At 30.1% G+C, this 27,199-nt stretch overlaps 1 protein-coding gene across 2 annotated transcripts in view; it reads left to right on the forward strand.

Moving 5' to 3' along the window:
• Positions 1-27,199, forward strand: part of LOC148306279 (uncharacterized) — a 441,109-nt gene that overhangs the window by 388,775 nt on the left and 25,135 nt on the right. The window contains exon 3 of one of the 2 annotated variants that reach the window (XM_088265309.1): positions 4,257-4,404. The exons of the other annotated variant lie outside the window; for it this stretch is intronic. Within the exon in view, the coding sequence (XP_088121435.1) occupies positions 4,257-4,366 (110 nt within the window). The 3' untranslated portion in view covers positions 4,367-4,404. The remainder of the gene's footprint in view (positions 1-4,256; positions 4,405-27,199) is intronic. 2 annotated transcript variants of the gene reach the window in all.

The raw sequence follows: 27,199 nt of genomic DNA on the forward strand, positions 1-27,199 counted from the left end.
GTAATAAACGGTTACTCCTATTTTCTAATAAATAATTCTCTAACTAACTAACACCGCGGGCGAGTTTCCGCCTTTTTTCACCTCATCCATAATGCAAGTCGACAAAATTATGACTTCCAAGCTGCTTCGTTCCCAGTTCAGTCCATATAGTTTATGGAAACTCGTATTTACCTCCACATTAGAATTTCCTCTTCATATTTTAGAATTTACAAACACCTCCATTGTTAAGCCGTTTCCGCGCCGAGGTCTTAATGTTTTGACTAACAACTTATTTATGATTTAACCGTCAGTTTCGCGAGGGCGGCCTCGCTTTGTGCTTCAAAAACAACGCTTTCAAGATTGGAAAACGCTTTGAGTTCGGCGGAAAGGTTGAAAAGCTCCGTTTTTCGGAACCTTCAGCGGAAATGCGGTTAACTTTTCAGCGAGTAAAAAATCAGCTTTGATTACGGGTCGCTTATTTCCGGTCTAATCTATCTGTAACCAACATGACTTTACAATTATATTTCTGACATTTTTATTAAACTCCAACTAACTAACTAATTAACCACCACCCCGCTGAATCGTAGGGGTAGACAGAGAGAATAAACGCCGTACCACTCGTCTTTACAAACATTCTTCGCCTCTTCCATATTCATGCACCTTCTTATACAAACCCGCCGATCATTTCTGGAAAATGGGTTATCTTCCCCGTATATGAAATGTATTTTGCAAATATATGTACATGCATAAAAAATGGACGTAGTTAAATTTTTTAACGAAATTTGAGAAAAGCTCAATAATTACAGCATCATCCAAAGCATGCATTTGAATCCAGATGATCCTTAATATTAAAATATATTTATAAAATGGAATTAACTAAAAACAAGATATGATATACGATAAAGCATTGAATCCAATAATGTAAATTAAGAATCGAATGTACTTCAAAATCAAACAAACAAATAAAACAAAACAAGTTGTTTTCAAAGCATATTAAATCACTTAAAAGTTTTGAATAAGATAAACGAAATAAATTTTATTAAAATTTAAGGGAGTATTTTTTGACAATGGATCCATTAGTAAAATTCAATTAAAATGGATTAATTTCACAAACAAATTTCAAATTATAACCATTCTATTTAATTTAATCGCTAAACCAAATACTAAATCAACTTAGTTGAATTTATGGGTTAAAATTATAATTTAGATTAAAACAACGATTGAATTGATTATCTCATATTAATTGAACTCTGTGAATATTCAATACTCACATTTTACTTAGCTTTTTGGCTTCGTGTAGGTTTTTGAAAGAAAGGTTAACTTAAAGAAATACAAAATAAGCTTGGTAATCAAGATAAAGAAAAAATAATTATTTTTTAAGCATAATTAATTTAATTTTTTTAGTCCTTTACTTACCTAAAAATTACACAAAGTAGGGTCCGACATAGAAAACCCATTCGTACAGCGTAGTTTCAACCGTTAACTTAAAAGTGAAGCTTCCAATATGATCGTCCTCGTCTTACTACGGACCCTTGTTCGCCCCAAACGGTGCATAGGGCACTGCAGAAAATTAATGCAATATTAAGTTGACCTTTAATTACATATATGAAAGCAATGTTATTAATCCTGCACTTTGGGTACTAGTCAAGAGTAATTTCAAAGAAATATCTTAGAAAAACAAATTATTTAAACTCACCAGAGAATCGATCCTAGGATCTCCAACATTGTAGCCAAAAGCTTTAAGGGATAACTTTATTTTAAAGGCGAATAATAGTTTATTTGTTTAAAAAAAAACTTTAACGTCCCTTAAAATAATAAATTAAAAATAATAAAATAAAAAAAGGCAGTGCCAAAACAACCATTTAAATCTTTTTTAAATTACACATTTGTACAAAAATACCACTTTTATCAGTTCAGTTATGTATTTTCACCTATTGATATTCTTATCAATCTATTTTTTTCGAAAACTACTCGTATTTACATTCATAAACTCAAAAAGTACTAATTAAAATGAAACTTTGTTTTAATATCACTATAGTGATTTTAAAACAAAGTTACATTTTAATTATTAAATGAAAAATCACAAAGTTAGTGCTTCAAATATAAATTATACAAAAAGTAGTGTTATGCAGGTGTTTTATTTCTTACATTTAAAACATCATTTTATTTCACTAAGCTATTGGCAAATCAATGAAAAGTACATGAAAACGCTTCGGCTAGATATTTCAAATACTCGTTTTACATATTCGGTTGAGAAAAATGAATGTTGGTTGAATTTAGCATTTGTTCGGCTCTCAGAAATGGATAATTAACAGATATAATAATTCTACATTATTATGTTACAAACGAGTGGAACGTTGGAATTGGTTGCAGTAGTATTCCTTATCTCTCTACTTCCGCGAGCGTTGAACTATTTAGCCAGGAGAGCACCCCAGGGCCGGATGCTTGCCGCAAATGCTTCAGATAATGCAATTGTCGCACTTGCAGACCGCTTGCTTATTCTGCTCTTCTGATATTATTGGAACTCTCCTATTATTACTATTCCACGCGAGCAACGCAAGATCTAAACAACCTTTTCTAATAATCTTCCATCTTCGTAATCCTTGTTAGTAAAGTTACACCGAATTTATGGTAGTCTACACCAAATTTATGGTACAGCGATATTTTCTTAAGAGCGTATTGTATTTGTCAATTTATGACAAATACATTTACAAATGTTTCAGGCGGGATATTCGATAGCCCACTGTTAAATTTTATTTAAACCCACGTAACATTTATGCAATTGAATTTTTTTCTTAAACACCGTTTTTGTATTGAAAAATAAGTTTTTCTTCGAAATAAGTAGGTACTTACATGGTTTTGAAAAGAAAAAAGTTATTGGAAGGTAAGGAGTTAAAAAAATAGTAAAAGTATTTTTTCAATATGTATTATTTAAAAAAAAAGCTAAATTATGCGCGGATCAAGTCTGGATTCTTACGTAGCCAATCGCTTACTAAATTTTGTGTTTGCATTACCCCCTTAAAAAAAAAGAATGTATTTGAATAAACCATAATAATTTGTATTTGTACCATAACAAACCATGTATCTGAATAAACCCATAACAAAATATAATTTGAAAATGTTTAAGTCAATTATATGTATTTTATAACTACAACGATGGTTTATTCTTGTCTGTATGAAAATAAACATTTTCTTTTCTTCCCCTTATTTTCATAAAATGACGCATACACTGTATATTTTTGTCTACAATTTATTGACTTGAAAACGCATTATGCAAGGGTAGACGAAACGTTGGCAGAAGAATATCATATTTTCTTCTTCGTTTTCTTTCAACCGTTATCCGCACCCAATGGTGCATACAGCATTAACTTGTCCGATATATACATGAAGGAAAGGTTCTCAGTCCTACTAATTAAGCACCAACCAGGATATAATTTGAATAAATATTTTAGTTTAAAAAATAACCCGCAAAGCCTTTACTTTAAGAGGTTTGTCAGCAGATAGGATTATAAAGATAGGGAAGATATATGTGAAAAATACTTCACAGACACCCAGACCGATTGAAAATAAACATTTCATGAATTCAATTTGGGGATTGCCGGAATCGAAAAATCAAGTTATTTTCACGATTTGATAGCAATGATTTTATTAAATAATTTATATTTCGTCCGATGAAAAACATTGATCTCCATTTTTTTGTTATCGTTGCCTAGTGAGTGATATTCGTACTGACATTTTAACATCAAAAAAACTTTAACTGAAAAATATTTTTCCTGTAATTGATGCATTTTATATAATAAATCACAACTGGTGCCAATTGAAATAATTATTTTATTTTCGTAGCCCCTGATATTATCCAAATTTTCAACTTTTAAAATTTCTATGAATATTGAAAAAATAAAATAACATATCGATTGAAATAAAATGTAAAAATATCCTTCAAGGATGATACTCAAAAACGAGTTTTTACCTATTCTATAATATTAAATATGCATCGAATATGCTTGTAATTTTAAATTATTGAAAATGGTTGTCTTTATTCTCACTTGTAGTCTTAAAAACTTGTGATTTGAATACTGTTAAAATGTATATATAAAAATTAAATATGATATCAATTTTTTAAAATCAGTTTTTTTTAAACCACAGTGCATTTTTTGGCATCTGTTGTATTTACATAAATGCAAAAATTTCATTAAAAATTCATACGAATATTACCCACAGGCTTTGAAAATCCTGGAACTTCGGTCTGAAAGAACGGGCGTCCTTTTTCCTTCCAGGTCTGCTTGTTAGGTATACGTTTCGAAGAAAGAGTAACCAGGACTCGGCGGAAGGACAAAGGAAGCAAGGGGTCGAAACCTGCCGGGTTTGCCTTAATCAGCGCTGCTAACGTTTCCCCCAACGCCGGGTCTAGTAACCATCGGTCAGGTAAGCGCCACAACGAAAGTTTTTCGGAAAATTCTACAACTAACCAATTTTTTGGCAAAACATCCATTGGAGATTAATTGATGAAAACTAACCAAATTCCTGCCGTCGCTTTAACATTGCACGCCGCCTGGCAAAATTGGCATTAACATTATTTAAGCTTTTGAGAATGGGCGATCGCTTTCTATTACATATAACCACTCTGACTGATGATATTGAAAGTAAATACATATATTAATTCATCTAAGTCCTACACTGGAAAATCGTTAGGAAAGAAATGTACAAATTTGACAATTTTATAATTTGGTTCAGGGGTCTTAAGAGCCCACGTGGCCTCTTAGCTACCCTGATGCGGCCTTTTGACTTGTGTTATTTTTACATTATTTTTGACATTTCAGCATAGACGAAGAAGAAAATGGACGTCTGGGCATTTACAGGGCTTACGTAAAATTACTATTTATTTTAATAATAGTTTTTATTAATGTAGGATATTCTATTTAATTATAAATAAATTTTAAAATAATCAATGAAAGTAAAAAAATCATAAAAATTACGATTTTCGGAATGGATTTATTTTTCTGTTTTTTAAGATATCCCTGAAATAAACAAAAATTAAAATAATTAATCATGTCTGTTCGTTCTGGTATTGTAAGCATTGCACCGCTTTCTTTCGGTGAAAACCGTATTTTCCGAGGTATACCACAATTAAAATATGCAAATCCTTTTGTTGGCTACCCTAATTTATTTTAATAAATCAGCAATACAAGAGGGCCATTGTTTCTCTATCACGCTGCTTTGTTCTGTGTACCGCACACGTCGTGAGATATTGTTCCCAGGCGTGCATTTCCAAGACTACGCTTAATTTCACTAACAGCGTCGCGACGCCAACTCGACGCCCACGCTGGTAACGCCGTAGCAGCGGCGTCGAAATTTTACAAATTTCGTGGGCACCTCAGAATCTTCTTGGAACATTACTCATTGAATTTTTTATAACTAACAAAGTATGCATTTTTATTAATATCTTAATAATAATACTAGGGTACATATGTTTTCATGCGGTATCTTCCCAAAAAAAAGATAAGCTCTTGTTTTTGGAAAGGGAGTTAGTTGTTTAGTTTTTTTTTTGTGCAGTCTGTGTATGTTTATAGTGTTCATTATGTTTTTTTTATCTTTTTTTGACATTTCGACATGGATGAAGAAGAATTTGGAAGTCTGGGCATTTACAGGGCTTATGATGATCATAGGCTGGTTAAAGTGATTACTTCACAAGTGAAACATTCACCAATTCTACCCATTATTGACAACCACACTACTCAAATTCTTGCAAGTCCTATATATATATATATATATATATATATATATATATATATATATATATATATATATATATATATATATTTATATATATATATATATATATATATATATATATATATATATATATATATATATATATATATATATATATATATATATATATATATATATATATATATATATATATATATATATATATATATATATATATATATATATATATATATATATATATATATATATATATATATATATATATATATATATATATGTATTTATATAAATATAAATACGTATATTTGGTTTATTTTTATAATTTATACAAAAATCCCTAAAAAATTATATTATCACTTATGTTCTTCCTCCGCAATTCATTAAAAAAATAACAGTTGAAAACTATATCTGAAAATAATTAAAATCTATTTGAAGTTATCTAACTTTATTTGGGTAGGTAAACGCAAAACTTTCTCCTTCACACGCTTTTACTTTAAATATTTATTATCTAATTCCTACTTTAAAACTTTTACGGGCATCACCTATTAAAATTCAAAAGAATTTCGACTTTACCAAAGCCACAATAATTGGTCCTTTCATACAAAGTTTCTTTCTTCCTACATCCCAAGTGTCTTGGGGAAACCTTTTTTCTTTCTTCTTTCCAGTTAAGTACCCTCGAAACTTATTTAATCTTATTTTATCGCACTGTATCGACTTCTGTATAGAGTGTTTGTTTGTTAAGTAGATTTCACCAAATAATAAAGGAGAGCTAATGAGTTAGAAAACTGGCAAATTCCTAATGTTTTTATCCGCCCAAAAGATTTTGTAAACTATTCTACTTAAAAATTAATTTGGACTAAACCAAACCATTAACAAATTGTCTCGTTCTTTGTACAGTTTATTAAAACGTCTTTTTACTTATTTTCCTGGTATTTAGTATCATGGTACTGTTCTTTTGTTTGTTAAGTAGATTTCACTCAATAAGAAAAGAAAAACAAATGAGTCAGAAAACTGGTAAATTCTTAATGTTTTTTCTCCCCAAAAGATTTTGTAAGCTTTCCTACTTAAAAAATAATTTTCACCAAACCAAACCATAATAAATTGTCCAGTACTTTGTAGAGTTTATTAAAACGCTATTTAATTTATTTTCATAGTGTACTTTTAACGATAAAAACCTGGATGAAAACCATCAATGACTGTTTTAGGGATTTTTAATAATTCATCAATTTATTCGGCAGTTACATTGTGGTAATAACTTTCTATTTTTAATTCAAGTTTTACTTGGTAAATACCACTATTTCGCAACAGGTTTTAAAAAAATATAAGTATTTACGAAGTAAAATATAAATTAATAATACTTTTTTAATATTATTGTTATCTGATGTGCCTTTTAAAAGCATTTTGAATTAGGTTCAGATTATTAGACTGTACTAAATATAAGATTCATATTTTTTAAACTTATTAATTTAGAAACATTAAAAAAAGTGATGAAGAACATTTTAAATTTAAATTTCATATGGTGAATACCACTAATTCATCTACGCTTCACATACATTGTTTGAGAATGATAGCTGACTCCTGACCTGACCACTTTCGAATATTTGAAATACTTACAACATTTTGAGTGTATCCAAATAGTTGTTCACGAAATTTGGATTATCTCCAATTGTAGGAGTTATTTATCAAATTATTTTTTGACATCTCATCAAAGATGATGTGTGTGATTATAATCCAGGATTCGGACCTCACATACTAATAAAAGAGTTTCTGCTAAAAAAAAGCTTCTTTTCATCTCACCTATCTCTATAGATATCTCTAGTGAAGTTCTAGTGATTCAAGAATAATGTTTCAAAATTGGTCAAAATATATAGAACCTTTAAGAATTTGAGTAGTGTTGTTGTCAATAATAGGGTAGAATTGGTGAATGTTACACGTGTGTAAAGTGATCACTTAAACCAGCCTGTGATGGTTGTCAGCCTCGTAAATGTCCAGACTTCCATATTCTTTTTCATCTTAATGAGATGTCAAAAAATAATCTGAAAAACTTGATAATGCCAAGTTTTCCTCGATCTTTTTCCGCTCCTATTTCCAAATACATTCGACTCATAACTTTTTTTACTTCTCTTTCTTCACTCATACATTTTCCATAAAGATATAACCACAAAATGACGAATCGACGAATGAAATGGCTTAATAATGTTATTATGGGGTTTTTAAAAATATAATATATTTCATATCTGACGCCTTTGAGTCAATGGCTTTCCAGCAAATGCCTCTTTAGCGTTCATATTTTCATACCAGATTTCCATACACGTCAATTCCATTCATCAAATCGAATCCCTCTATCGCGTCGGATTTTCCGATTGATCTCATATGATTCGAATTCTTGCATCGCTGTCACATTAACATGACAATATCAAGTGAACGGGGTGCTATGTGCTGGAGATCCCCTAAGGCGCCGGGGTCGTTTTCGAAACGTCGGCGTCGCACTATGGATACTATGAATTCATTCATCTTAATATTGTTCACTTACTACTCAGTTATAACGTGTAACGTTAAAACCATGTTTTTGATTAACATCTTGCTGTATATCTTAGAAAACTTTAAATATGGAAGTTAGGATAGTAAATATATATATATATATATATATATATATATATATATATATATATATATATATATATATATATATATATATATATATATATATATATATATATATATATATATATATATATATATATATATATATATATATATATATACATACATATATATATATATATATATATATATATATATATATATATATATATATATATATATATATATATATATATATATATATATATATATATATATATATATATATATATATATATATATATATATATATATATATATATACATATATATATATATATATATACATATATATATATATATATATATATAAATATATATAAATATATATATATATATATATATATATATATATATATATATATATATATATATATATATATTATATATATATATATATATATATATATATATATATATATATATATATATATATATATATATATATATATATATATATATATATATATATATATATATATATATATATATATATATATATACATATATGTATATATATATATATATATATATATATATATATATATATATATATATATATATATATATATATATATATATATATATTTATATATATTTATATATTTTGAAGTTGCGTTCTATTTTCTCTGCTTTTCCCTGTGGAAAGATGGTAATTTTCTTTTATTCAATTTTAATTTCTTCACGGACAGGACTTTTTTATTGAAACACTTTAAAAAAAATGTTCTTTGACTGTTAAAATTAGTTTCAAACCGTTCTAATTTATATTTTACATCCAAAATGCAACATCATTCGTTTATAAGAGTAAAAACCAGTTAAAAGAATAATTTAATATTATATACTAAGATGTCTTTCTAACAGTGATACAAATTCCCTTAAAATTGTTTTACTAATATTTTTTAAATACATCCCTCTGTGTATAGCCTTAGGAGTTTCCATACTCCTGTTTCAGTCGCCTGTAACTGTCTATATTGGAAAAATATTTCAATTTTCTCAGCGAATTGCTTATTTTTCCAACCATTAAATTCATTCAATTCCACAAATCATTCACAGCGTGAATAGTTCTATTGTATTTTATTTGCAACCAGATAAAATTTTACCAACTTTTATTTCAAAACTGGTGTTTCTTAATATTTTGTTATATTTTTTTTTCGAAAAGGATATCTTTCTTACCCAAGTAAGAATATATGTAATGATTCACAAAATAGGCGTGAATATAAATAATGAATAATATAAAATTAGATGGTTTATATAGCGCCTTTTCGTAAAATACTTCCTCAACGTCGCTTCACTATATATACTGTTACATACATCGACTCTAGATACCACAAATGCGTTTATCGATTGACGGGCAGCATCAACTGGCAGATTCTTGCAAATACTCTTAATTTGTCTTAGCTGAAACACGTACATACTTGTTTTGCTGATTTGAGTCTCAATGGAGAGATCGGAATCTAAGAATACGCCCATCAATTTGACAGCCGGTGAAGTGGTACTCGCATTGGGTGGTGTCGTGTTATCAATTACATCCTGTCGTATAGGTGTGGCTATCCAGATAAGTTCCGTTTTGGACGTGTTCAATGTCAATCTGTTTTCAACCATCCATGCTCCAATTCTCTCAATATACCATACGAATATATGCACGATGAATATTTAGTTCTTTTTTCTTATAATTCAAATATAAAATGCAAAACATATTTTAAAATACCACTTTTGAGTTTATAAATGTCAATTAAAATTACTGATTTCGTTCATTGATTCGGCACTTTGTGGTAGTATTTTTAATTTAAGTTTTACTTGGTAAATACCATTGTTTCTTAAAATCTATTGTATCAAGTGTTTTGATGCATTCCGCATCATTTTCAAACACCGTACACCGTCACAATAGATTTCTTGAAATAGTGGTATTTACCAAGTAAAATAAAAATTCAATTTCTTGAATTTTTTTTCGCAGATAGACACAAAGTGCTTTTATTTTATAAACTTTTTTAAACAAAACTACTTTGTATAAAACCATATTTTATTGGTACTTTTCTACAACCGGTTTCGACTAGAACCTTGTCATCATCAGGATTAAACATGCAACGAATATGTTTAACCCTGATGATGACAATATTCTTGAAGAAACCGGTTGGAGAAAAGTGCAATAAAAAGTGGTTATTCACAAATTACTCGTTGTTATATTTTATAACGTTAAAAATAATATTATTGATTTTTTTACTCTCAATAACATATAAATTCTTCGAGTTCTCACATTACACCATATGTATAATATTTGCTGATATATTTCCCTGCGTTTAAAACAGTTTGGCTATGAGAAGCCCTCCAAGGAATATGAGAATCCTCCTTTTTTACTCTTTCAAAGATATAAATTATTCTCGTGCAGAAAATTTTCCCCATAAATATCCCTTCGGGGTAGGAATTACGCAAACTTTTTATACTGCCCATACACCGACAATAATAATAATGATTCAACACTGTAGACGCGGCTCGATTTTCAAACTATTGTTAGTATGATCAAATTATTATATTATTTTTTGACATCTCATCAAAGATGAAGAAGAATATGGAAGTATAAGAATATTTGGACACACTTAAAATGTTGTAAATCAAATTATTATTTAAAATGTACATATAAAAGTAAGTTAATTATGGGAGATATTTTAAGATATGTATGTACATTATGTTAACATTCTTTTATTAAACTTGTGAAAGCTTAAACAATGATGAAATTTAGTATTTAACAATTATTTAAAAGAAAGCTTTACGTTGGCTAAGGCGTCGACCGTAGAATTAAACCTATGTACGACATGAAAAGCTTGCCGAAAATATGCCATGGTAAGTTTCCAGCGTCTTTTCTAATACAACATAAGAAATAGGACTCAATAGGTATTTACAAAAATGCTTTTTTTTATGTTAATAAAGTTACGACGGTTTTTTTTTATTTAATTCATTTTCTCGAAAACTTCTACTTTACAATTTTGAAATTAATTACGCTGTTCTCTTCAATAAAGAGACTTAGCTCTTTTATTATTTACAATTACATTTATTATTTATTGTTTATGTTTGTGAGAGATATAATCAATTTTTAATATTAATTTTTGTTTTTTTTTTCGATTTACATGTATATAATTCATTCAATATATTTTTTTAACATTTTCATAACTTGATTTTTTTTAAATATCTCTAGGATCATTGTCTACTTAAAAAAATGTTTTATTTATACTGTTTCACTGGCACTGTTTCAAAAACTCTGGTTTTAAAACTGGACCTTCTGTGATCCTTTCATGCTTTGCATACATCCCGTGTGATAAATTGCATCTGAAGTGTTTGAAAAATGTTCGGCGATGAATAGGGTTTTGCTGCCGTATGAAAAATTGACTTTTTTATACGATTTAGCGGCTCCCTCTACCATAAGAGAAAATCGCCATTGTCGTTTTTCCAAAATTACAAAGGTCCCGTTATGCATACAGCATTTAGAGAAATACGGGTTCGTAAATACGAAACTGTTTTTAAAGCTGCGTTTTATTAATCTTTATATTATTTTATTCATCATAATATACCAATTATTGTGTGTTGCTCTAAATATCACTATATGTTTGTGGGGAAAAAAATAATTTAACTTAATGTGCTTAGCGTAAATCACAATTTAAGTTTAGTACCTACGAAAATTTTATTCACGATGTATTCAAATAAATATTAAAATTAATGAAAATTCGACGACTTGGTATTGAATTTTCGCATTTGTATACGCATTAATTAAAAACTGTCACATATGACAGATATGTTTTCAAAAACTCTTTTACAGCAAAAGCAGAACTATTGAACGTAACAGTAACTTGAATTACATATGCCAACTAGTGTGCTTCTTGACAGCTGCGGTCACTTATCATTTTCAATGTTTTCGATTGCATTGTAGTTTCATCGATTTTTATAATTTTTATTGCTTCGAATAAAAAATTATGAATTATGAATGTAAACACATTTGGAATGTGTTATTTCTATTTCCATTTTTTTTTTCATTTAACTAAGCTGGGTCACAGTAATACGTCGTCGGGCATGACTAGTTTTAAACGAATTCACACAATTGTATAATTAATTAATAAATGAATCTGAAAAACATAGAGCAAATTATTATAAATTTTTTAAGAAAATAAAAACATAAAAAATTCATTGTCAAAGGAAATTAAACTAATGAAATCATCACTTTGGGCTATTTTTGTACGTTTGTACTGCACAAAAGTGTTTTATTTAAATGTAATCTAATTTTTTTATCATATGAATAATTTATTTCTGGAATGTTTTTTGCAGATACTTTGTGGCACATTTTATTAACTTTTTAAAATTAAACAAATTGGTTTTAACAACATTTTTTATAAGTACACTTTAACTATCCGTTTTCCACTAGAACTTTGTCATCATCAGGGTTTTTTAAATTCTAAAACATTAAAAACATTTTAAAAAATCAGTATAGTGTAGTATCAAAAGCATTCGCAAGAATCTGCCAGTTGATGCTGCCCGTCAATTAATAAATGCGTTTGTAATATCTAGAGTCGATTATTGTAACGGTATATACACGGGTCTACCAAACAATAAAATGACTCGACTGCAATCAGTGTTGAACGCAGCAGCGAGACTAATTTTTGGAATTTCTAAATTCAGTCACATCACTTACTTACTTACTTCACAAACTCGTTACGCTTTGCACTGGTTACGCTTTCCCGAAAGGGTTGAGTATAAACTCTGCCTACTCATGTAAAAATCAATACACAATATGGCTCCAGAGTATCTTAAGGAGCTGTGTATTCCAGAAGAATTGGTTGATAGACGCCTCACGCTTCGATCGGCTACAACATCTGCAATGGGCAAAGTGATCTTACCGGCTCACAACCAACGCACTAAATTTGGCGAGCGTGCCTTTGCTGTTGCAGGACCGACGGCGTGGAATGCTCTTCCACCAATGGTTAGAAATAGTGAGAGTGAGATGATCTTTAGAAAAAGACTAAAAACACATTTGTTTGCTAAATCATTTCCACCCTAATATTTTCCCCAATTCATTCACAGTGAAGCGCCCTTGAGGTATTTTTTTACGAAAATGGCGCTATATAAGTTATCCAAATTTATTATTATTATTATTATCAGTGTGTGTAAGTTTTTGGTAAGGGAATGTAATTAACTATGAGTATTTTAATGTTTTAGAATTTAATGAAACCTGATGATGGCAAGGTTCTTGTTAAAACCGGTTGGTTCAAGTGAACTATTAATAAAAAATGGTTAAAACAAAGTTTTTTTAATTTTATAAAGTGAAAAATTTATCTCACAGAAAATGAATTACGCGGCAAATTTATATAAACATTCTTCTAACAATTAATTTTCCGTCTAGACTGAAAATAGAAGCTTTTAAAGAACTTTAACATATGTACCATGAAAATTTTTTGTATGAAACAAAATCAAATTTATTTCATACGAACCAAGAATGTGTAACAAATCTAACCCGAAAGAGGAGGATCGCTTAACAATGAACCAACTTCCATAGCAGATAGCTGGATGAATAATTGCCAATACTTGCTGCAGATTCTATGATAATATTTTAATAAATCATGCGAGTACATCTCTATAAAGACCTTTTTCTCCACAAAAGTTGGCGATCCTGTTAAACTAGTGTGGGGAAAATGCAATCGTTATCGCCATATTTAGCGCAAAACTTGATTCGATAAATCTCTAAGCATTTTTTTTTCACTACTTTTTATGTTTGATTTCTTAATCTCTTTATCTTAATCTCGTAAATGGAAAGTTCCTGAACTAGCTGTAAGGCTGGAAAAAAATACTTTTTGTTACAAAATTGATACAAAGTTGTTTTATTATTAATGTAAATTTTAACACAAAAATCATTTTTTGAGGTACGGTTTACCAACTTATCATATTTTAAAATAACATAGATTGTTTTCATTACGTTTCACAGTTTGCTTATGACATTTTTTATTTTTATTTTATTTATTCGGGTATTGTACAGCTTACATATAAAAAATGATATAAAACAATAGTTACGTTAAAAAAAAAGCCAATTAAACAATTCCACATTTATGTTATAAAACTAATAAAAAACATTCAGAGATTAAACAAAAAACAAAAAAAGGGTGTTATATAAAATAATAGATTTAGCAGGAAGGAGAAGGAAAGGAGAGGAATTAATAAGAGTGGTTAAAGGATTTTTTTTTCTAGGTAAAAAGTTTAAAAATATATTTAATTGCTTAGTTCCAGTTTCATATTTCAAGTTCCAATATTAATATGCAATATTTATTACCTTTGAAAATAATGCAACATTTATATAAATTAAAAACAAAGATAAGTCAGCAATTTTTTTATGTATTTTTTGAAAATTTATCATTATATGTTTATCGTAATTATTTAACTTTTACACCGCTGATCAAAAAATTAAAAAGTTAAATAAAACCGGAAATTCAATATTGATAAGAAAAAATAAATTAACCTTATTAAATATACTTGTATAAACAAAATATAGTAATACACTCATAATTACCATTTGATTAATGTCGATTGTTCAAACTCGCTAGACTTAATTTGTCTAACTTAATGTAAATGGGCTCTCAAGTTTGTATATATAAACTTATCTTAGTTGTCGCGCTTTTAAGTTCGCTCGTGTAATTATACAATTACCTAAAACTTTGTGTGTGAACCGACATTCAATTATGAAATTGCGTTACATGCTACATCATTTCAATTATTTCATAGCACAATTTATACATGTGAAAAGGGTTTATTCATTAGATAAGTATTCATTAATTACATCATATTTTAAAGATATACATTCTTGCTAACTTTCGAACCCTTATCCGCACCCCAATGGTGCATAGGGCACTGTATCATATAAACGCAGTATTATCTTGATCTTAAACACACGAAGTAAAGGTGATCAGCCCTCCGCTTCGTGTACCAGTCCAGGGTAATATTGAATAAATATTAGAGTGAAAAAATCACATTCATTTATTTGACCCCCCCTAGGGATCGAACCCGGGGCCTCCAGTGCGGCAACCGAGCGTGCTGACCATTACACTACGGAGGCGGACTACCATACCATATAACTAACTTACTACATACCAAAATCTATTAACTTTACACCACTTTCCCACAAGAGTACGCAGAGAGAATAGAACACCACACCACTCAGTCTTTGCAAACATTATTTGCCTCCACCACATTCATACATCTCCTTGTACATACCTGCCAATTATTCCAACTCCTGACTTGACTACTTTCAAGTGTTTGAAATATTTGATCATGCCAAGTTTTTCTCGATCTTCTTCTGCTTCTATTATCAACCAAATTCATCTCATAATAATTTTTACTATTCTTTCTTCACTCGTTCGATTCACATGCCCAAAATATCTCAACACACCGTTCTTAATTTTATCTAATGTAAGGGGTAATATTGATCACCTTTCTTATTTGTAATTTGATTTCGAAGTATTTATATGAGAATCTAAAGCTGTCTAGACAAGAAACAAAGGGATCTTTAATGTTTTCCAATAACAACAAAAAAAACTTTTTAATTGAACTACAAATTCCTTGCCAGTTTTTAACACGATTTCAGAAAACGGACTCCTGACATCTTATCTTTAATCCCACTTCACACACGCCGAGAAGTTTCGAGAATTCGAAGTCACCGAATCGTCGGAAACGGAAATGTCGTAAAATAGTGTATCCTCCAGCATTATCTGCCATCTTACTTCCGCCGAACGCCTAGTGCTGACCATAGATGATCCCTATACGGCACCATGAGCTGCCAGTAACGATAAATCGATTTCAAAGAATCCACCTATGGTATATACCCCAATAGCCATGTAAACTGATTGTGCCAGAACAAAAAAAACTTGAACATATTTAGACGTGAATCTCTGCTTAAGGCCGAGTATTCGTTATGTCACAACTTAATTTTCTCTAAATCAAGGTAATATTTTACTTAATTGATTTTTTTCTTAATATTCTTCTCCGTTTTTGCACTGAAAACAATTCTTCGAAATAATCATATGGTTTTTTAAAAAAGGGCATTGGAAGATAAGGGGTTACAAAAATATATTTCAAAATATATTAAGAAAATCTTACAATGCTTGTAAGGCAATGTAAATATTAAAAATCTGCTAAACAACAATGCAATCGAAAACATTGAAAATACCAAGTGGCAACAGTTGTCAAGACAAGCTATCAGCCACAAACATTAGTATGACGTCTATCAACCGATGGCACTACCATAGTGGTAAAAATATAACCAAAAAATAATGATTCTTACCTCCGAATATTTGATTCTAAATTTAAGAGTATTTTGTTTTCCTGACCTCTCCCAATTTATTTGTTTTACAAAAAACATATCTAAGTTGAATATTTCTTCGGCATACTTCGTCGAATTAAACTATTCAAATCAATGAAAACGGTTTGTTTTCTAACGTCTTATTTTAGTTAGAAATAGCGCTCTCTCAATCTGCTCAGCGCTCGGAAAATTCAATAAATTTTCCTCAAAACATTCCTAAGTAGGGAAAACATCTAAAAATGCAAGTCATCTTTCTATTCATCCAATAAGTCTCTGGTGTAGATTCAATTTTAGTTCAGGGAGACCGAAACTTTGGCGGAAAGTTATCTCCGCCCCTAAACATCCCCTACACCCAATCCACCCCTGAGTGTGTGGATATATAAATGTTCAATTTGAAGCGAAAACTTTTAAGTGGAATTCGATGACCGCACTTTGCACTTCATGTTGAAACAAAATGGTTTTCCCAGAAGTATTTTTTTCCTTTATGTTATAGAATGAAATACACTCTACTTAAATGCTAATAAATTGGCAATAAGCACATTTTAAAACGTTTTAAAATAATAAAGTTATATTAAAAGCATTGCTTACTTTGTGGTATAGTAATATAACATTGCCATATCATTCATAGTTTACTTTGTGTAATACCACTTTAAAATTTGTGGGTTTCTAATTTTAAGTGGTATTATTTAGTGTATTTATTATAAGTGAATGACGAATTAAAGTGTTTTAATAATTCGAAATTTGTACGTTATATAATAATGAAAACGTAATTTAATTCATACGTATTTGCTTTAAAATAGCGCACATATTATTCATAATTTACTCATAAAATTAGTTTGTATGGACGTAGAGAAGGATGTTAATTTTCTCGTATATTATGGTAACGTACGAGTATATTTTTACGATGTGCTGTAGTGGAAATCTTTCCTCCAAGTTGTTCTTCATAGTTTAGTTACGTATTAAATGCATCCTGTACATTAAATATAAGTTCACATTACGTTCTGATTTATTACGAAATATTAAATAACATTAAAAAACATCGATTAAAAATATGATGAGCTTTTTTAAAATACATGAATTAATAATTTTATTTTAGTAAGTTTATATTTTTTTGCCAAATGCTTATTGTTTTTTTCTTCATTTTATTATCGCTAGCCCCTATGGGTGAAATTGATTACAAATGATATGAAAATGAAATCAGTGTGATTGAAGATATATTTAAAATTTGAAGTACGAGTATGACAATGATTGTCGTCATAGTATTTACGATAAATATCAAACTAAACCAGTTCTATTTGTAACTCTATGCACTTATGTATAACCTGACGTTTTGGAGACTTCTAGTTTTCGTTCTAGGGAGGTCAAAATAATAAAATAGAAAAAGTGATTCTCAGTCTTTTTTTTCAATAAATATCACCCAAGATCTAAAAGTAAAAAAATAATTAATTAAAAAACATAAAAGGTGCGTTAAAATAAGGAAGATAGATGTCGTTTTTTTATAATGTTGGTTACTCTGAAAATTTTTATCGATTTTTAAAAAATATATATAATATTCATATCAACGCAGTGAAGATAATATTTAGTTACTGGGATATCACAGCTGTCTTGACATTAAGTTCTTCACCCTTTTTTTAGCATAAAATACATGATACTATATTCCTTTATCCAAAAAACTTTTTAAAAAATTTAAAACAATTTTCTCAGCAAAGTTATTTTTACGGACTATTTATCGGAACTTCTCAATTCTTCTCTCTCCATCTATGCACTCCCTCTCACGATGCTTTTCGTACAGTCTACCGACCTGGACTTAATAAAACTTTCAACAGTGTCAAATTAGCTTTGATTAATGTGAAAAGTGGGTGTATAAATTTATATGTGCGCCGTACCGAACTCACTTACAATTCCAATATCTTCCAAGCCTTTCTGAAAAGAATACCATACCCTGAAACTGAAACTCAAACTGAAAGTTTCCGATGGAGATTGTTTCCGAATAATCCGGAATTTTTAATAAGAAAAACTGCCTTCTGTATAAAAGATGGGCCTTGTTTAAGAATATCAAACAAAACTTTTCGTTTTTGTATCTGATTTATTAGCGTATATTTTTTATCTGTAATGTGAATTTTAAACACTCCAAAGTAAACTCGATTATTTGAAGAATACCCAAGGGAATGTTGACTTTTAAAGTCGGCGTTTTTTTATATCGAGATAAATTTTGAATAATTAAAATCAACACCTTTTGAATAATATTCATGAGATTTGATCAATTATTATTCAACAGGTATCATATAAATCATTAGAGAATATTTGTGGAAATGGAATATTATTTTACAATATAATCTCCTCTTTGAATTTTTATTTATTTAAATTATTCGCTGGGAAGAAAAATATAAAAATATGTATAAATGTGAAATTAAGTATAATTTATATTATAAAGTATTATTTTTTGACATCTCATCAAAGATGAAGAAGAATATGGAAGTCTGGGCATTTACGGGGCTTACGACCGTCATAGGCAGGTTTAAGTGATCACTTTACACACGTGTAACATTCACCAATTCTACCCATTATTGACAACCACACTACTCAAATTCTTGGAAGTTCTATATATATGAACCAATTTAGGAACCTTGTTCATGAATCACTAGAACTTCACTAGAGACATCTATTGGTGAGATGTAAAGAAGCTTTTTATTAAGCAGAAACTCTTATATTAGTATGTGAGATCCGAATCCTGGATTATAATCACACACATGAGAAACGCCAGAAAATACCATTTTCATTTTTATTATTAAGCTTATAATTTGACCAGATAATTTATTTACAACATTTTGAGTGTGTCCAAATACTTGTTCACAAAATCTGGATTATCTCCAATTACAGGAGTTATTTTAATATTATTTTTTATACAAAAAATAATATTAAAATAACTCCTGTAATTGGAGATAATCCAGATTTTGTGAACAAGTATTTGGACACACTCAAAATGTTGTATATATATTATAAAGTGTCAGAAGATGTTTTATAACTTAGATTGTATGTATGGTTTTCTTATTATTTTTTTGTATAAATGAATCTTTATTTATTGATCTTGGATTTACTTTGTGGAAAAACACGGTGATTTAAATATAAAAATAAACACGAATGACTATACATGTTTTTATCAACAATTGTTTTACTTTAATAAACTCAAAAAGTGGTATTGTGCAAGTGTTTTTTTTTTCATGGCAAAACCTACATATACAGAACAAGTGGTTAAAATAAAGTACGTGATTATAAACTAAACTGATAATTCAGTGTTTGATTAGGTATTTCAAATTTAATTCAAATTTAAAATGCTCAAAATATATTATTTTTAGCATCTCATCAAAGATGAAGAAGAATATGGAAGTCTGGGCATTTACGGGGCTGACGACCGTCATAGGCTGGTTTAAGTGATCACTTTACACACGTGTAACATTCACCGATTCTACCCATTATTGACAACCACACTACTCAAATTCTTGGAAGTTCTGTAATATATGAACCAATTTAGAAACCTTGTTCTTGAATCACTAGAACTTCACTAGAGACATCTATTGGTGAGATGTAAAGAAGCTTTTTACCAAGCAGAAACTCTTATAGTATGTGAGGTCCGAATCCTGGATTATAATCACACACATGAGAAACGCCAGAAAATACCATTTTAATTTTTATTTTTAAGCTTATAATTTGACCAGATAATTTATTTACAACATTTTGAGTGTTAAATGCCCCGTAAATGCCCAGACTTCCATATTCTTCTTCATCTTTGATGAGATGTTAAAAATAATATGAAAATAACTCCTGTAATTGGAGATAATCCAGATTTTGTGAACAAGTATTTGGACACACTCAAAATGTTGCTTAAAATATAATATGTTAAAATAAACTGTAGTGTCAACTCAGTGTTTAATTAGGTATTTCTAATTTATTTCAATTTTAAAGTGGTTAAAATATTCAATTCAATTCAAACCTTTATCCGCACCCCAATGGTGCATAGGGCACTGCATTATACAAACACAGTGTTATCTTGTTTGTAAATACACGAAGAAAAGGTGATCAGCCCTCCGCTTCAGGTACCAGTCCAGGGTGATATTGAATAAATATAAGAGTGAAAAAAAAATACTTTTATTTATTTGACCCCCCCTGGGAATCGGACCCGGGACCTCCAGAACGGTAGCCGAGCGTGCTGGCCATTACACTACAGAGGCGATATAAAAAGTGAAAATAAACCGTAGTAAAAACTCAGTGTTTAATTAGGTATTTCAAACTTACTTCAAATTTAATCATAATAAATAAATCCCTTACCGCACCCCAATGGTGCGTAGGGCACTGCTTTTTATAAACGCTGTGTTATCTCGATCGATTACACATGAAGGAAAGGTGATCAGCCCTCCACTTCAGGTACCAGTCCAGGGTAATATTGAATAAATATTAGAGTGAAAAAATCACTTTTATTTATTTGACCCCCCCTGGGAATCGGACCCGGGACCTCCAAAACGGTAGCCAAGCGTGCTGACCATTACACCACGGAGGCGATATAATAAGTGAAAATAAACCGTAGTAAAAACTCAGTGTTTAATTAGGTATTTCAAACTTACTTCAAATTTAAAATGGTTAAAAATAAAGTGCAGTAAGATCTTAGTGTTTAATCTGGTATATATTTCAAATTTAACTTGATTCTGTTTTAATTTTTTGAACAACTTAGACTAAACAATATTCCCGGATCCATTTAAAATATTTATCGCACATCCTCCAAACAAAGGCCGCTATTCCGAATGCTAACTTGAAACGTAATTATTTTATGAGCGAAAAATCTTGAAGTTTTCTCAACTTGATTTACGTGCCCGCTCAGAGGGCAACAGGTGTTTCGCTCAAATTAATAAGTTTCCTGTTTTATTTCTAAAATTCTACTCATGTACTTTAATGTAACTTTTTAATTATGAAACTAACGAACTATTTAATAAATTTTTGCTTGTACCATCAACTTATGAAATCAACTTTTTTATCTAAGATATTTTTTTATCCTAGATGAATTTGGTAGTTTCGGTATTTCATAGAGCTTACAACCTATCATTGGTTGGTTTAAGTGATCACTTAATACACAAAGATCCATCAATTCTGGTACCTAATACAGACATAATAAACGTCTGTATCATTTACATAAATCATTATTCAATCATTCAGATTTTTTTGTAATTTTGTCAAGGCGGGTGTTAGGAATGGAACATATTTAACGGGATATAGATGACGCAAGTGAAGAAGCTCAGGGTGAACGACAGTACTGCTATGTAGAAAAGGAAGTGTAAAAGGGGAAGTTAGGAAGAATAGGAAATTTAGTACTTGCTTATGTAACTTAATATTGGTAATTAATAGTGGTAATTAATATGTCCGTCTCCGTAGTGTAATGGTCAGCACGCTCGGCTACCGTTCTGGAGGTCCCAGTATTCAAATAAATATAAGTGATTTTTTCACTATAATATTTATTTAATAATACCCTGGACTGGTACATGAAGCGGAGGGCTGATCACCTTTCCTTCATATGTAAACGATCAAGATAACACTGCGATTATATGAAGCAGTGCCCTATGTATCATTGGGGTGCGGATAAGGGTTTTATTTATATTTATTTTTAATTAATTGGTATTAATAGTGGTATTTACTGAGTAAAACATTAATAAAAAATTACTTCTTTTTGCTGATAGAACACCATCAGACAAAATTCCCCGTCTATCAAAACTACAACGAACCTACAAAAGGAATCCTACAACAGTGCTTATGTTTACATATGTGTATATGTGTGACTTCTATACATTTATAATTCCATCTCCTTTCGTATACTGCATTGCATAAAGGCAAAACGATCAGTCCTGCGCTTATGTACGAATCCAGGGTGATATGAAATAATTATGAGATTGATCATATTAGTTTATCTTAACCCCTTTGAGAATCGAACCCGAAACCTCCAGAACGGTAGCCAAACGTGCTTACCACAACTCTACGGAGACTGAGCCTCTTTAGACATGTTATTGTTATTATTATTATTTTTATCATCACCGCTAAATGTCGTGCTTTTTATGAGTAAGAACTTACCAATTCCTTGTATTAAAGAGTTAAAAGTTTGAAGAGTAGTAATCCCTCTATTTCCATTATGAATAAGGCTAGTCAGTCACTTTACGATCATCAATCTTCATCCATTGTATCTCAAATGACAACCATAGATATTGCCAAGCCCTTTGCGCCGTGTACTTCTGTACTTCCTACAACTGTATGTACTCGGGCAGCGGTCAGTTTCGATATATTTATTGCCATCGATTCTGCTCGATGCGATATATTGCCTCTATTTGCGATAAATACGTTTTATCGGTCTTCGCTATACAACGATCAAGAATGTTATAATAATCGAATTGATATATGGAGACGTATGATTAGAAGATGTCTATTTCTCCTTTTATCTTTAACATATTTTATGTAATGTTTTTCTTCTTTGTGTATCTTCCTACTGACTTAAAATCTTCTTTTAAAAAAAGATGAAATATGTGTGAATTTGACTTTAACACAGAATCAAATTTAAAATTCTAAGAACTCGGTAAACAACGATTCAAGTAGTTCGTATTTTTTTCTAATTTTAGTTTAAAATTTGTTTTTCATATAACTTACGTCACACGAGAGTGATATTCTAAAACTTCACTAGAGACATCTATTGGTGAGATGTAAAGAAGCTTTTTATTAAGCAGAAACTCTTATATTAGTATGTGAGATCCGAATCCCGGATTATAATCACACACATGAGAAACGCCAGAAAATACCATTTTCATTTTTATTATTAAGCTTATAATTTGACCAGATAATTTATTTACAACATTTTGAGTGTGTCCAAATACTTGTTCACAAAATCTGGATTATCTCCAATTACAGGAGTTATTTTCATATTTTTTTTTTTTTTTGACATCTCATCAAAGATGAAGAAGAATATGGAAGTCTGGGCATTTACGGGGCTTACGACCGTCATAGGCTGGTTTGAGTGATCACTTTACACACGTGTAACATTCACCAATTCTACCCATTATTGACAACCAAGATTATTGATTCATGAACAAGGTTTCTAAATTGGTTCATATATATAGAACTTCCAAGAATTTGAGTAGTGTGGTTGTCAATAATGGGTAGAATTGGTGAATGTTACACGTGTGTAAAGTGATCACTCAAACCAGCCTATGACGGTCGTAAGCCCCGTAAATGCCCAGACTTCCATATTCTTCTTCATCTTTGATGAGATGTCAAAAAAAAAATAATAGGAAAATATTTAACAATCCATAGAAAACGTTAGTTTATATTTACGTATAGGACTCTTAAAATATTGATTTTTTTATCAAAAAGTAGAGTGGAAATGCCTAAGTAGTTTTTTTTTATATTTTAATAACATACAGATAAAAAGCTTTTATTTCAGGATGTTAAATAAAAATACTTCCTCTTTAATTGAGGTAATCCTGGATTAATTATTATATGAAATGGCTATCGGTAGGTCAAAGGCATAAAACTGGATTCGAATATGTCATTAAAATGTTTTTAATGAATAATCCAGTTAGCGCAAGGATTTTTAATTATCTTTCTCTACCGCATTTAGACAAGGACCTCGATGTTTATTAATTAAACATGTTACATAAATAAGTTACAAATTTAATATTCCCGTCGAGTAATTTCCACAACTTATTTTTGTACATGGGATTAAGGTTAAGAAGACTGAAAAATAATTAAGAAAGTAACAAATAAATCCGCCTCCGTGGTGTAATGGTCAGCGTGTTTAGCTACCGTGCTGGGAACCGGGTTCGATTCCCAGGGGGGTTGAAAATAAATATTAGTAATTTTACACTGTAATATTTATTTAATATTACCCTGGACTGGTTCCTGAAGCGCAAGAGTGATCACCTTGCCTTCATGTAAGTAATGATCAAGATAACACTGCATTCATATGAAGCAGTGCCCTATGCACCATTGGGGTGCGGATAAGGGTTTGCAAAAAACAAATAAAAATAAAACAGGGCAAATGTAATATATTAAGAAATAAAAGGTACAGTAAATTCGCTTACAAAAAAACATACGGTAAAAAGCATGTTTAAAGGAAAAAAAAATAGAAAATATATGTAATCACTGACACAAATATCATTCCATGAAGTATTTTTTAGTGCATTCATTTTGGATCCCTGACTAGGTATTTTATGTATATATGTCAGGCACCTGGTTAATTTGGTTATAAGAAATATATTATAAGGACCTTACTTCAAACTTAACTGTATTAATTGGCTCCACATGTATTTTATTATGTCCTCGTGTTTTATAATAATAAATTTCTCTGTTAAAAATCGGTTTGGTGTTGCTGTGAATCGTTTTAAACATTATTTAAAGCATTATATTTATTAGATTAAAATTTTGTACTGACATTTCTTGGTGGAACTGCATTTTATAGAATAAAATAACAACTATGTAATTTTTTCCACATTGACCAGCAACCGGATTTCGTCGTTATCGACATCATCAGACTGGTGTGAGGCTAGACAAAATTCTATGTTATATACACAACACGGTAGGAGTTGAAGACCATGATTTTATATAATTTTTCTGACAAAATGAATTTAAATTGAACGAGTTTAAGTTTTGTATTAAAATAATAATTACATTTAAGCCATGGTAAAGGTTTTAGGCATGATTCGATTGATATCTTATGTTAGAAATTGATTTTGTATGTGAATTTAAATAATATTTTAATATGATGGTTGAGGACCTCTTCTATTGCTCATAAGTATAGGGAAGTCCTGTATTCTCTGAAAAATAACAAATTTTTCGGCAGTTACTTCTTATCGACATGACATTAAAAATAAAAATAAATACACAGTTGTTATTTTATTCCATTTATTTATGTTGGTAATATTAACCATCCCTTGGGCATTATAAAGGTATAATATTAATATTAAAACGTTGATAGTTGGGGGTAAGTTTGTTTGTAACAAGAAGTATGACGCGCAGAAGGGGAAGACCGAGGGAAGATGTCACCCGGGGTGATTTATCATCCCCGGATACAATAATTATGTAAATCTACGTGTTACAACTAACAATTATTCATATCTTCTGTTCCTGGGTGGATTGCTAAATAAGGGCGAGCTGGCAACGCCAAAACCTAACGACTTCGTAAACTACCATACTGAGCACAAAGGTCGTATCTGCTTTCGAGGTAAATAATTCTTAATTCAACCCTTATCTCCACCCGATGGTGCGTAGGGCAATGCATCTAATAAACGCAGTGTTATCTTAATCAATTAATACACGAAAGAATGATGACTAGTCTTCCGCTTCAGGTGGTGTTGAATAAATATTAGAGTGAAAAATTTACTTTGATTTATTTTACCCCCCCTGGGAATTGAACCCGGGACCTCCAGTATGGCAGCCGAGCATGCGTGCACTCTGGAGATGGCCATAATAATAAAAATAATACTTTAGATAATTTATATTGTACCATTTTCGTAAAATACTACCTCAAGGGTTATAACACTAACTCAAGAAAAGACTAATTATACTGAAAATGTATTGTTTTTGAAAAATTATTATTTTTTAAAAATAAAATGACAAATAAACAGATTTTCCAAACATATTTTATTTGACAAATTACCGCGTTTCATCGTTACCGACATCATCAGACTGGTTCTATTCAAAATGTTTTATAGGGGTTGTAACCACGATTTCATAAAAGTTATTCTCACAAAATTAATTTAAATCGTGTATTCACGTATTTTAATATTTCAAATACTTGAAAATGGTCAGGACAGGAGTTGGAATAATGGGCAAGTATGTAGGAAGAGTTAATATGTTAGTGTCCGCCTCCATAGTGTAATGGTCAGCACGCTCGGCTACCGTTCTGGAGGTCCCGGGTTCGATTCCCAAGGGGGGTAAAATAAAATGTAAATCATTTTTTCACTGTAATATTTATTCAATATTACCATGGACTGGTACCTGAAGCGGAGGGCTGATCACCTTTCCATGTGTAAACGATCAAGATAACACTGCGTTTATATGATACAGTGCCCTATGCACCATTGGGGTGCGGATAAGGGTTTTATTATTATTATTATTATTATTATGTTAGTTTTAGATAAAACGAGTGCATATTTTAAGAGAGCGTTCATCTAAAAACGTCGCCACATGTGTCGAAACATATATTTTATCCTGAATTCTAGACGTTTAAGTAATGCAATAAACATAAGTGGATCTTATTCTGCCAAACATCTGCTACATTTTCCATTGAAACAAATAAATTTGGAGAACGTGTCACCAATTGGTAGTACTGTTACTCCATAATAACAAGTCATCAATCAAGTTGACGGCACGGTGCTCGGGCAACGTCGGCACTCTTCGGCGTTTGTCGTGTCCCCACCAATTGGGACTCGGAATTCTAGTACAATCTAATAAATAACCCTGTCTCATTAATTTTAACTGATTAATAATACG

Source organism: Brachycentrus maculatus, unplaced genomic scaffold (genome assembly GCF_059751285.1).
Source record: "Brachycentrus maculatus isolate JH-2025_06_01 unplaced genomic scaffold, ASM5975128v1 h1tg000244l, whole genome shotgun sequence".
In the NCBI taxonomy this organism is placed as follows: Eukaryota; Metazoa; Arthropoda; class Insecta; order Trichoptera; family Brachycentridae; genus Brachycentrus; species Brachycentrus maculatus.